This window comes from Mustela lutreola, chromosome 17, assembly GCF_030435805.1.
Source record: "Mustela lutreola isolate mMusLut2 chromosome 17, mMusLut2.pri, whole genome shotgun sequence".
NCBI lineage: Eukaryota > Metazoa > Chordata > Mammalia > Carnivora > Mustelidae > Mustela > Mustela lutreola.
Window position 1 is genome coordinate 22,142,031 of NC_081306.1, and position 11,985 is coordinate 22,154,015.

The 11,985-nt window shown below is 63.1% G+C and overlaps 1 protein-coding gene across 4 annotated transcripts; it reads left to right on the forward strand.

Annotated features, from left to right (window-relative positions):
- Positions 1-34: 34 nt before the first annotated feature.
- On the forward strand, positions 35-10,942 carry ZNF598 (zinc finger protein 598, E3 ubiquitin ligase). 4 transcript variants are annotated; one of them, XM_059155304.1, is made up of 12 exons: positions 35-320; positions 5,237-5,349; positions 5,896-6,025; positions 6,130-6,341; positions 6,458-6,675; positions 7,026-7,134; positions 7,742-7,938; positions 8,102-8,186; positions 8,274-9,058; positions 9,477-9,627; positions 9,741-9,891; positions 9,982-10,942. In XM_059155304.1, the coding sequence occupies exons 1-12, from the start codon at positions 81-83 to the stop codon at positions 10,330-10,332; spliced, it is 2,742 nt and encodes a 913-aa protein (XP_059011287.1). In that variant the 5' UTR covers positions 35-80; the 3' UTR covers positions 10,333-10,942. The 4 variants fall into 4 exon arrangements, with proteins under 4 accessions (XP_059011287.1, XP_059011286.1, XP_059011289.1 ...); XM_059155303.1 differs by having other exon boundaries at positions 36-320; positions 7,026-7,143; XM_059155305.1 differs by lacking the exons at positions 35-320; positions 5,237-5,349 and adding an exon at positions 5,469-5,534 and having other exon boundaries at positions 7,026-7,143.
- Positions 10,943-11,985: the final 1,043 nt, after the last annotated feature.

The window sequence follows — 11,985 nt, forward strand, 5'->3', positions numbered from 1 at the left end:
CGCTGACGTCGCCCGGAAGGGGCGGGCCCGCCGGGAGCCAGGCCGCGCCGCGCCGGCCGGAGGGGGCCGCAGCCCGGACCATGGCGGCGGCGGCGGCGGCCGCGGTGGTGGCGGCGGCGGGCGCCGAGGGGCGGCGCGCGGCCCTGGAGGCGGTGGCGACGCCCGAGCGGGGCGGCGGGAGCTGCGTGCTGTGCTGCGGGGACCTGGAGGCCACGGCGCTGGGCCGCTGCGACCACCCGGTGTGCTACCGCTGCTCCACCAAGATGCGGGTGCTGTGCGAGCAGCGCTACTGCGCCGTGTGCCGCGAGGAGCTGCGCCAGGTGCGCCGCGTCGGCCGGGCCGCGCGTTCGGGGCGCCGGGGCGGGCGCGGGGCGCGGCCGGAAGGGGACTTTGCCTTTCTGGTGTCCGGCCGCGGGCCTGGCGGCGCCGGCTTCCAAAAGACAGGCCTGGCGGCGGCCCCCACCCCACCGGGGCGGGCTGCCGACTGGGGGGCATCTGGGGCAGGCAGGCAAGAGGTGGCCCCGCCGGGTGGTCGAGGGAGCGGTCCCTATGGGGACGGTTATAGCAGTCTGTCCGGACGGTTATGGCAGTCTGTCCGGGAAGCAGAGGGTCAGAGTGGGAATTTCCAGCCCAGCTGTGTGTGTGGCTCCTCGGGGTAACCCGGGCAAGGTCCTCCCGAGACTGGTGCTTTGAGCTATTGAGGTACTCACACCTGCTCACCGGAGGGGGAAGGCTGAACCACCGAGACTTGCTTAGATTGTTGGCGGATGGGGACAAAAGTGTTAGAAGTTTTTCTCCTTGCCAGTTCCAACGGGGGTGGGGGTGGGGGTCAGGACCAGAGTGGAGGCGGGATGTTTCTGACTCTGTCCAGACTTGGAAGCCCTGGAGGGGGTCAGAGAGGGCACCGTGGAGTGTGCCCCCCCCCCCCCCAAAATGCCCGATGCTGGCTGGGAGCACCTAGCTGGCGCTCCCTTGGTTTGGTCTGAGATATGTTTGCTTCCAGCGTTGTGAAATTCCTCTGGTTTGTTCATGGAAAGCTTGGGCTGGTGACATCTGCCAGGGAATCTGACTTTCTTCTTCCTAGAAGTGACGCAGAAACGGCATTGTTGAGCAGTAGGTTTCCTTAGTTGTGTTTTTATTTTTGTTCTAGGTGGACATTTATGTTAGGGGAGCCAAGGCTATGCTGTAATTTCATGAGCACCTACTCTGTGCTCTTCTCAAAAAAGACAGAGATGCCGTTACTCTGTAATGGGGTGGACAAGAGATGGACCTGGGAGAGATCTGGGGTACAGGAATCATGGGGAGGACCTTGGGCCAGTAGCTTAGTGAGCACCTTCCAGCTCTGCCAGTCTTGCTTGGCATGAGGTCACCCTTGAAGGGCCAGGTTTCCCAATGCACCCGTAGTTCCCTTCCAGGAAGGCAGGGGCTGCAGGTCTCCTCCGGAAGTGAGAAGACATCTCTGTGTGGCTGCTATGGCTGGCATCTGGCTTCTCTTGGTCCTTGTGGGTCCCACACCCTCCCAGTGCTCTGTGGCAAGCAGCTCTTGACATGAGCTGTTAGCAGGCTCCCACAGGGGTGTGCTTTGGCACTGGGTGCCTCTGGCCGATTCTGGCATACCTCTTTTTTTTTTTTTTTTTAAAGATTTTATTTATTTATTTGACAGACAGAGATCACAAGTAGGCAGAGCGGCAGGCAGAGAGAGAGAGGAGGAAGCAGGCTCCCTGCAGAGCAGAGAGCCCGATGTGGGGCTCGATCCCAGGACCCTGGGATCATGACCTGAGCTGAAGGCAGAGGCTTTAACCCACTGAGCCACCCAGGCGCCCCTCTGGCATACCTCTTGGGCCTGCCCTGAATTACTGGGCATCAGGAGGGTGTCCTGGGAACTTTGGGAGATGATGATCCTCTCACTCATCTTGCTTCCTCCCACCTTGAACTGGCACTTCTACCCTAGCTGTTCCTGTTCCCCGGCTGAGTTCTGCCCTGTCCTCTGAATGTCCCATGCCCACTCGGGAATCCTGCAGCTACCCCCAGGGGCTGTCTCTGCTCTGTCCTCTGCGCTGGGACTAAGTGCGTAAAAATCCCGAGGAGAGCATGCCAAGATGCTGTGCGGAACAGGCCTCCACCTCGACTCAGGGCTTCCGGGTGCCCACTGTGGGGCAGGCGTTGCAAAGAGCAGACGCAGAGCAGCCCAGCAGCTGCTGGTCAGGTGGGGGCCAGATGAAGCCAGACCGCCCAGCAGGTGCTCAGGTTGGAGGCCAGGCTGGCTCCTAGTCAAGACCAGCGTCAGCGGCCGTCTCACCTTTCCCACAGTCCCTGTTCTTCTGACCATTGATTCCAGTCTTGCTCTCCGCTTTGCCCCGATGCCCGTCTCTAGCAGAGAGGCTTGATGGGGCCGCCGTACCAAGTGGGGTGTATCTGAGCTAGTGTGACCTCCCTTCCATCTCGTGGGCCAGACATGCAGGGAGGGTGACGCAGGTCAGGAGGCGGGGCCTGCTGCCTGTCCTTGCTAGTCCCGTGTCAGGGCCCCTCCCCGCCAGCCTGGTCCGCCTGCCTCCTCTGGGGCCTGAACTTCCTAGGTGGGGCCCTCACCACCCACCCTTGCCATCGGCTCACTCTCACCAGGGGTCACTGCTGGCACCACCCATACCCTCTTCTACTCAGTCACAGTGAGTGCCCACTGTGTACTGGGAGTGGGGGGCAGCAAAGCCCCAGACAGGAGCACACACCCACCCCTGCGGGGGTCCGAGCAGGGCTCTCATCCCATCTCCCTCTCCCTTTCTTCAGGGACTAGCCCAACCATCCTGGGGCCCACCCATGGATGCCCTTTCCTTCTTGGACATTGACAGCCTGGCTGACCCAGGGGCTTCCCAGGATGGTCCATCCTCAAGTATCTAGGCCTGGCCTGTGCCTCTCTCCTTGGATCCATAACCCTACCCCTTCATCATGATCAGCAGCATGGGTGGGTCTCAGGCCATGCTGGTTGGATCTCTGGTGGGTACCTCCCCACCCCTGGTCAGACCCCGTGGTCCTTGTCCAGCGACTAGGTCTCACCATTCATCTCACTCTCTGTGGGGGGCAGGGATGCTGGCTACACCAGGCTGCACTACTGTCCTGTTGTGTACTCCTCGCCGGTCCTGACACTGGCACAGGCCTTGGGGGCCCCAAGCCTGCTCTTACAGCCTGTCTAGGAGGGGCCCTTAGCGTTTTGCCATTCCTGCCCCCGGTGCCAAGCCTGCTCACCCTCATTCTCAGATCCAGCCCTGAACCTGTGTTCCATGGCCACATCCCTCTTCCTGCAGTTCTCGTCCCTTTCTGAGCCACCCCAGTGTCCACCCCTCTCCTGGCTTGGGTCAGGTGTGCCCAGCATTGGCTTTCCCAAGAGACTGCTCTGGAGAGACAGACCTCTCCCCCACCACCTCCGCCCACACAGCCTGGCAGTCCTCCTGGGAACTGCACCCCGCCTCTGTCCACAGCGAGGGTGCCGGCAGTGAGATACCCCCCGAGGTGGGTCCAATCAGACCTCTGAGAGGAAGGCGCTGGAGCTGGGGGGACAGTGGTGACAGTGGCATCTTGGCACAGGTTTCCTCTGGGGAAGGAAGTTGTTCTTCTGCTGAGTCTGTGGGATTTGGATGCTTTTTGGCAGGGGCTCCCTTGTGGGAGGGAGGACACTGGGGCTCCTGAACCTGCTCCCTGCTCCCCGAGTCCCAGCAGCTGGTTCCACGACAGACCTTCTGATCTGTGGCCGGCCAGCAGCATTCTGCCTGGCTCGTGGTCCTGTGCGTGCAGGCGCTGGTACCCCAGCAAGAGATGGGACGAACTGGGGTCAGGACTGGGAAGGCGCCCTTGTGAGGGCTGGGTGTGGCCATGTCCTAGAAGGGCAGATCCAGTGAGAAGAGGCCAGCGTGAGGTCCAGAGGCCTGGGAAGGAAACCAGGGGGAGGGGGAGCCATGGGAGCGTAGCTGCAGTGAAGCACCTGCCCAAACTCCATGTGGGGTGGGGGCAGGGGCGGGAGCGGGTGGCTGCATTCACCAGACAGGATGACGCAGGGGCACTGCTCATCCTTCTGCCTCCCCCAGAATGGGTGTGGTTGGACCAGGGTACCTCCCCTGGGCTCCTGTGAGGGGCTTGGGGTCAGCTTGCTCGCCCCACAGTGTGTCATCATTAGTGCACATTGAGCCCCCCAGCTTCTTCCCAGACTCCCAGGGAACTAGTCTTAAGCATCCAGCTGCTGGGGGCAGTGTGACCACCATTCTCCCCAGCCAGTCCTCTGCTTTCCCAAGTTCATGGCCATTGTGATCCCAGACATCCTCCCTAGCTGAGCCTAAACAGAGCAGAGATGACCTTGACATGATTGTTCCCAAGGTGAGGACTCTGAACAGAGGCAAGCGAACCAGACCCAGACTTGGAGGGGACAGTAGTGGAGTGGGAAGGGCTGTGGAGAGACCAGAAGTATGGTCGTGGTCCAGAGAAGAGGGAGTGCTGGAAGGAGCAGGGCCCTCATTCGTGCAGAGGGAAGACCTGAGCCTGCAGGAGGGTCCTGGAGGCACTGGGACAGGGGTTTGCCAGGGGGCAGTCTGGCAGGCTGTACCTGAGATGTCCTGGGAAACAGGTGCACAGGGGTCTGCACCCAGGTCGTGGCCAGCACGCCCCAGCTCTGCACTTTGGCACCCCGACAGCTGGTTAACAAGCAGGAGGCAGCCAAGGGCTGTGGCTGAGTCCTGTGGGGGAGCCTCTCCTGTGGCATCACAGGTGGATGGAGGGTGGCTAGGCTTGATGTGTCGTTGCCCGGCTTGTCCTGGTGGCATTGTTTCCCTAGCGGCTTTTTGGGTGGCATCTCTCCCTTCTCTGCCCTGTGCTCAACACCCATGTGATGAAGGCCTGGTTTGCCCAACCATGTGGTCCAGGTCACTGGCCCCAGGGGCTCACTGCTGACGTCTCCTCCTCTGGGGTGACTTCCATTCCCCCTATGGGGCTGGTGTGGATATGGATAAGTGGGGAATCTTGCCGCCCCCTGGTGGCGAGGCCGGGCATTGTGTCTCCAAACGGTTCACCCGGGGCTCGCCCTCTGGCTACAGGTGAGGAGAGGGGCCTGGGCAGGCTGGGATGGCATAGAGTGCTGCTGTGGGGCCCGCCTTGGCCTTCTCACCAGGGGCTGAGTACCTCCCTCTTCTCCGCCTGACAGGGTCCTCCACCAGGTGTCCGCGGCCCTGCTCACCCCCCTCTCACTTGGTTCCAGGTGGTCTTTGGGAAGAAGCTTCCTGCCTTTGCTACAATCTCCCTCCACCAGCTGCAGCACGAGAAGAAATACGACATCTACTTTGCTGATGGAAAAGTTTTTGCCTTGTACAGGTAAGAGGGAGCCTCAGCCTGGGATTCTGACGGGCTGTGCCCAGCCCAGCACTGGGAATGAGCACATCCTGGTCCCCTCCTGTGTTCCTCACAGCCCTGGGACCAGATGTCAGGGCCCGTGCTCCATTTCCTCTCCTGTAACAGGGTTGCTCCTGCCTGCGGGGGCGGTGGAGGCAGGAGCAAAGGTGAGTCCAGGGAAGGCACTCCAGGATAGCGCATGGTGCCTGCTTTCTGAGGCTCTGCCATGCTCACTGGAGCTCCTGGGAACTGGGCTCTTAGCTTGTGGCAGCAAAACCCTGTAAAGGGGTACGTACAGTTGTCTTGGGGGTGATCATTCCCTTCCAGGAGAGGGGTGGGCCCTGGTGTGGGCCCAGTTTTCATGCCCTGCTGATGCTTAGCCATCCAGGCCAGGAGCAGCTGGACTCCGCGGGCAGAGTGATGCAGGGCATCGGGGGGCGGCGGGGATGGGGGAGTGCTGGTCCTAGCAGCACTCGAGACAGCCACCCTGAGTGCCTACAGGGTCGGGGGCCTTTGGTGTCTCTCTAGGCAGCTGCTTCAGCATGAGTGCCCACAGTGCCCTGCGCTGCCGCCGTTTGGCCTCTTCGGGGACCTGGAGCAGCACATGCGGAAGCAGCATGAGCTCTTCTGCTGCAAGCTGTGCCTCAAGCACCTCAAGGTGTGCCTGTGGGGGCGGGGAGAGCCAGGTGCAGGCAGGTGGGGGCTGGGCCCTGGGGGTCGTGGGAGGGGGCCCACCCGCGCCCAGCACCCTCTCCCCTGCAGATCTTCACCTACGAGCGCAAGTGGTACTCGCGCAAGGACCTGGCGCGACACCGAATGCAGGGGGACCCCGATGACACCTCACACCGTGGACACCCGCTCTGCAAATTCTGTGATGAGCGCTACCTGGACAACGACGAGCTGCTCAAACACCTGCGCCGGGACCACTACTTCTGCCACTTCTGTGACGCGGAGGGGGCCCAGGACTACTATAGGTGGGCGAGGGCCTTGGGCGCTTCAGGGGATGGGGTGGGGCGGAGAGGGGAGGGGCCGTGGGCAGGGCCTGCCTGCAGCTCCCGCTGACACCCCGCCTGACACCCCGCCTCGCCAGCGACTACGCCTACCTGCGAGAGCACTTCCGGGAGAAGCACTTCCTGTGCGAGGAGGGCCGCTGCAGCACGGAGCAGTTCACGCACGCCTTCCGCACGGAGATCGACCTGAAGGCCCACAGGACCACCTGCCACAGTCGGAGCCGCGCCGAGGCCCGCCAGAATCGGCAGATCGACCTGCAGTTCAGCTATGCGCCCCGGCACTCGCGCCGCAACGAGGGTGAGTGAGCGGGGCTCCCTCGGGCTGTAGCCGCGTGCGCTCCGCAGTCTGACCCATCGTGTGTCGGTGGGACAGAGGACACACCTGAAACCGGTCACCCCAGGGAGCTCCTGGTGTCTTCATCGACAGTTCGGGGGGCGAGGGTCGGGGTTGGCTCCTGGGCCAGAGCCCTGTGGAGTGCCTATGGCCGTGGCAGACCCTTCTCCCCTTGGGGCTGGTGTGCACCCCAGAGGAGTCTGAGTGGGTCCTTCGGGCTCCTTTGCTGGGCGAGTGAGGAGGTCTCTGCTGGGCAAGGTGAGCACAAGCCTCAGTCTGGCCCAGGCCCGTGACAGGCTCTGTGCCCGCTGCAGGAGTCGTCGGGAGTGAGGACTACGAGGAGGTGGACAGGTACAACCGCCAAGGCCGTGCTGGCCGGGCCAGTGGTCGTGGAGCCCAGCAGAACCGTCGAGGAAGCTGGAGGTACAAGAGGTGGGAGGATTTGCGTGCTGCTGACACTCTCCTGGTGCCACCTCTGAGGCGGTGGCCGCGGCCTGCAGCTGCGTTAGCACCCCGCACGGGGTTCTGGGGACGTTGTCTTACTGGTGTCTGGTGTCCTTGGCTTGGTGGTGGGGTCTGCTTAGTGTCCTGAGTGAGCAGACATCCCCTTCTCTTTTCTCTGGTTCTAGCCAGAGACGCCAGGACCCTGCAGGTGGGGATGCGCCAGAGGGGCCTGTGTCCCTGATGGGGTTCAGTGTAAGCAGGCCATGAGATGCTCACGCTGCAGGCACGTGCCCAGGCCAGGCACTGTCCCCAGTGTCCCACAGGATGGAGGCATCTTGGACCCCACAGCACTGGGCCTGTGTGCTGCCTGGGGAGCCCCAGCCTGAGACCAGCTGGCTCAGGAGTCCTGCTGCATTTGCATCCCCCTCTGCTGGCCAGTGAGGGCTGGCTGGTGCAGGGTTCGCTGGCCCCAGGACGTCTCCAACGGAGGATAGGCTTGGGGTTGGGGGGAGGCCCCTCCCAGCTCCTCGCCCTGCACAGCACCCGGTCCCAGGCCTTGCCCAACCTGAAGGCCTCCCCCTCCCAGGGAAGAAGAGGACCGGGAAGTAGCAGCGGCCATCCGGGCCTCGGTGGCCGTGCAGCAGCAGCAGCAGCAGCAGGAGGCACGCAGGAGTGAAGACCGGGAGGAGGGTGGCAGAGCCAAGAAGGACGAGGCAGGGGTGCGAGGGCTCGAGGAGCTCCGAGGCCCCCGGCGGCCGCCCCGGACTCAGGGCGAAGGTGCAGGTGAGCTGGTGCAGCCTGTGGGCGCCTGGGAGGTGCGAGGCAGGCTCCCGGCTGGCACAGTGCCCAGGAGTGACAGGGCAGAACCCTGAGCACCCCTTGGAGGGTCTGCTCTCACCCCCAGATGTTCTCATCCCTGACGTTGGGTCCTTTCGTTGCCTCGTAGGCCTCAAGGAAGCCTCGCCAAACGGTCCTGTGAGCCCAGAGGGCACCCCAGCAACCGGCCCAGCCCCAGGGGCTGTGCTTCCAAGGTACACTCATGCACTACTGGGTCAGGGTGGGGGTGGGGTGGGCTTGGGCCCACAGGCCACTGACGTTACTCCTCTCCCTGGGCTCAGCACCCTCCCACCTCCCACTTCGAAGCTCAAGGATGAAGACTTCCCCAGCCTCTGCGCCTCCACGTCCTCCTCCTCCTCCTCATGCTCTGCAGTGGCGGCCCCAGGCCCCGTGGGGCTGGGGCTCACCTACCCTGTCCCTGCCAGGGGCAGGAGCACCTTCCAGGAGGACGATTTCCCTGCCCTGGTGTCCTCCGCCTCCAAGCCCAGCACTGCCCCCACCAGTCTCATTTCTGCCTGGAACGGCAGTGGCAGCAAAAAGGTGGCACATCCCACCACGGGGGCCCCAGCTGCCAGCGGGAGCAGCCAGCCTGCCAGGAAGGCTGGGAAGGGAGGCAAGGGCAGCAAGAAGGCTGGGCCACCGCCTTCAGAGGAGGAGGAGGAGGACGGCCGCACCGGCCTCACTGCCCAGGAGCTGCGGAGTGTGCCCACCACGGTAGCCGTCTCCTCCCTCCTGGCATTGGCCTCCACCCAGACCCTCACCAAGGTCGGCAAAAAGAAGAAGGTGGGCTCAGAGAAGCCAGGTGCCGTCTCACCGCCCCCACTGCCCCCTGACAAAGATGGGCCCCTTGGGGCCGAGCAGACCCCCACCACGAGCGCTGGCAGAGCCGAGGGGCCCGTTGCCCTCATTGTCAATGGACATACAGAGGGGCCGGCCCCAGCTCGCAGCACGCCCAAGGAACCTCCTGGGCTCCCACGGCCCCTGGGGCCCCTCCCCTGCCCCACACCCCAGGAAGACTTCCCCGCGCTTGGAGTCCCCTGTCCACCCAGGATGCCCCCTCCCCCAGGTATGTGTGTCTGCCTGCGGTCTGCTTCTGGGTATCTGGAAGGGGGCCAGGGTGGGAGAGTGAGACTGGAGCCCGGGGTCCCAGGGGAGCATACCGTGAGGGGCGGTGATAGGCTAGCAGGCAGGGGAGGGAAGCCTAATAGCACCACTGACCATGAGCAGGCTGCTTGCCCTCCCTGTGAGATGGGGCAACCCTGGCACTTTCTGGAGCTGGGGGAGGAAGTCGCCCCAGCCCGGGATTGCCAGGCAGGAGCTCAGTGTATGTGCTGCCTCTTGGCATTGTCGGGCCCTGGGCCTGCTGTCCGGCGGAGGGTGGCTTGTGGACGGAGCCTAACCTTGGTAGGCGGGGCAGCAAGGGAAGTCTCCCGAGCACGTGGAGAACAGGTCACCATCTGGGTCTTGGTCCGCCTCCCCTACAGGCTTCAGTGCTGTGGTGCTCCTGAAGGGCACTCCACCCCCACCTCCCCCTGGCCTGGTGCCCCCCATCAGCAAGCCACCCCCTGGCTTCTCAGGCCTCCTGCCTGGCTCCCACCCAGCTTGTGTCCCCAGCACTGTCACCACCACGAAAGCGTAAGTAGGGGTGGGCCACCCCGCCTTGTGCCCCTGGAGGCCGGGGAGTGTCCTCACCCTGGGCCACCCCAAAGAGCTAAGGCGCCCCCTCCTGCCTGTTTCCTGACCCTCAGGCCCAGGCTGACAGCTGCGCCCCAGGCCTACCTGGTGCCTGAGAACTTCCGGGAAAGGAACCTGCAGCTCATCCAGTCCATCAGGGACTTCCTGCAGAGCGACGAGGCCCGCTTCGGCAAGTTCAAGAGCCACTCAGGGGAGTTCAGACAGGTCAGCCAGGCAGGGGTGTGGGGGGCCAGTGCGGTCACTGTGGGGGCTCAGCCCAGCCTGGGCATGACTGGCTTTGGTTCTGGGTGGCAGGGCGTGATCTCCGCAGCCCAGTATTACAAGAGCTGCCGCGACCTGCTCGGGGAGAACTTCCAGAAGATTTTCAACGAGCTGCTGGTGCTGCTGCCCGACACGGCTAAGCAGCAGGAGCTGCTGTCCGCACACACGCACTTCCGGGGCCGGGAGAGACCTGGCACCAAGGCCAAGAAGAACAAGAAGAGCGCGTGGCAGGGCAGCGCCCGGCCGGCAGGCCTGGATTGCTGCGTGTGCCCCACCTGCCAGCAGGTGCTCGCGCACGGGGACGTCAGCAGCCACCAGGCACTGCACGCCGCCCAGGACCACGACTTCCCCTCCCTGCAAGCCATTGCCAGGATCCTCACGTAGCTCCCGCCAGCGTGGGCAGGAGCTGCCACACCCAGGAGCCTCCTCCCTCCTCCTTCCTTCCGGGCTGCCACACAGCCAGGTAAGGCCCTGGTGAGGCCACCTGCTCTGGCCCCTCTGCCGGCCGGCCCGCTGGGCTCGCCAGGAAGGCCTGCCCTGTCTGCACACCATCACGTAGGAGTCCATCCTGTTTCCTCCTGGGAAGCTCGAAGACTTCTCCCTCCGTGGTGGGCTGGTCTGAGTTTGAGTTCTCATGCTTTTGGAAGGTGTGAGGGGAGGGAAGGGCCGGGACGCGGGAACCTGTCCGTGCTGTCAGAGCTAGTGACAACAGCGGCCCTCTGCAGGCCCCCCGAGCCCGAGGGCTGCAGCGCGGGCGGCCCCCCAGCCAGAAGCTGTGGAGCCGCCGGTGCCAGAGTCACGTGTTGAGAGTGTTGTGTAAACGGTTGGCTGTTTCGTGATTCAAGAACATTCAGGATTAAAAGCAGACACGAAATTGTGCTCCTCGAAGTTGAATCTTTGTATGAGACAAGCTGAATCTGGGATCTCAAATTGCCTCTGACCTTTTATAAGACCGTGTATCTTCAAATAAATTTATTTTGCAATAATGCACATAGCTGGTTGTTCTGAGCTCCTCTGCCCTCCCAGGTAACCCTGCAGCAAGGGGTACTCAGAGTCGTCTGCGGCTCCAGCTCTGGCAGCCAGCCAGGGGCCAGCTGCGGAGGGGGTGACCCGTGCACACAGCTGGGCAGCTGGGTTTTGCTCTCAGGACATGGCAGCTGGTCTGGGCCCGGGGCCCAGTCCTGGACATTGGCACTGCCCAGGCCTTCCAGGAATAGACATGGCCATGTGTGACCTATACTCGTGTCACCAGTAAAACATCCCTCCAGAGCATGGGGTCCTACACAGTCCAGGTTTGCACCCACAGATGAGTAGTGAGCTATTAGCACTCCAGAAGCAGTGGGGGGTGCGTGTGACATCCAGCCAGAAAGTAATCTGTGCTTCATTATTTGCATACAGTATGTGGGGAGGGGACCAGACAGAAAGCACCCCTTTCTGCCTGAAACACACAAATAGCAGAAGACAGTTCTAAACACAGCCAAATCAGGCACAGGAAATGTCTTCACATGAGAAGAAACCTGTCTCTGGGAGTCGGGGAGGGGCGCCCGGCCACACCGGCACTGGCTGCATGATGCGGGGCGTCGAGGGGGGCTGCGTTGGCCAGGGCTCAGGGCCCCTCCACAGACAAGAGCCTTCACCCTCGTTACCCTCCCCTGGGCTGTGTGGAAGCCACCTGTCTTCCCTGGACAGGCCGGGAGCCCCTCACCACTGATGCCCCCTTTGCAGACCCCAGGACAACCAGCCCCATAGAAGAGTAATCTGGAAAATGGGGGACCTCGTTAACAGTGAGGAGAATCAGCTATCCTTCACGAAGCAAGAACCACCTCACCACACGGCACCACTGAGGGGGTGTGGCACTGTGCCAAGCCCAGCTCAGTGGCCCCACCCTCGTGGCTGCAACTATTACGTCCTCTTTGGGAAGGGGAGCCTGGGGCACAGAGAAGAGACTTGCCAGAGACTGCCCTGCCAGCCTGGATGTGGCAAAGCCAGCCCTCCAGCCCCAGGGATGGTTCTCAGTCCTGCTGCCCTCGGCTGGGA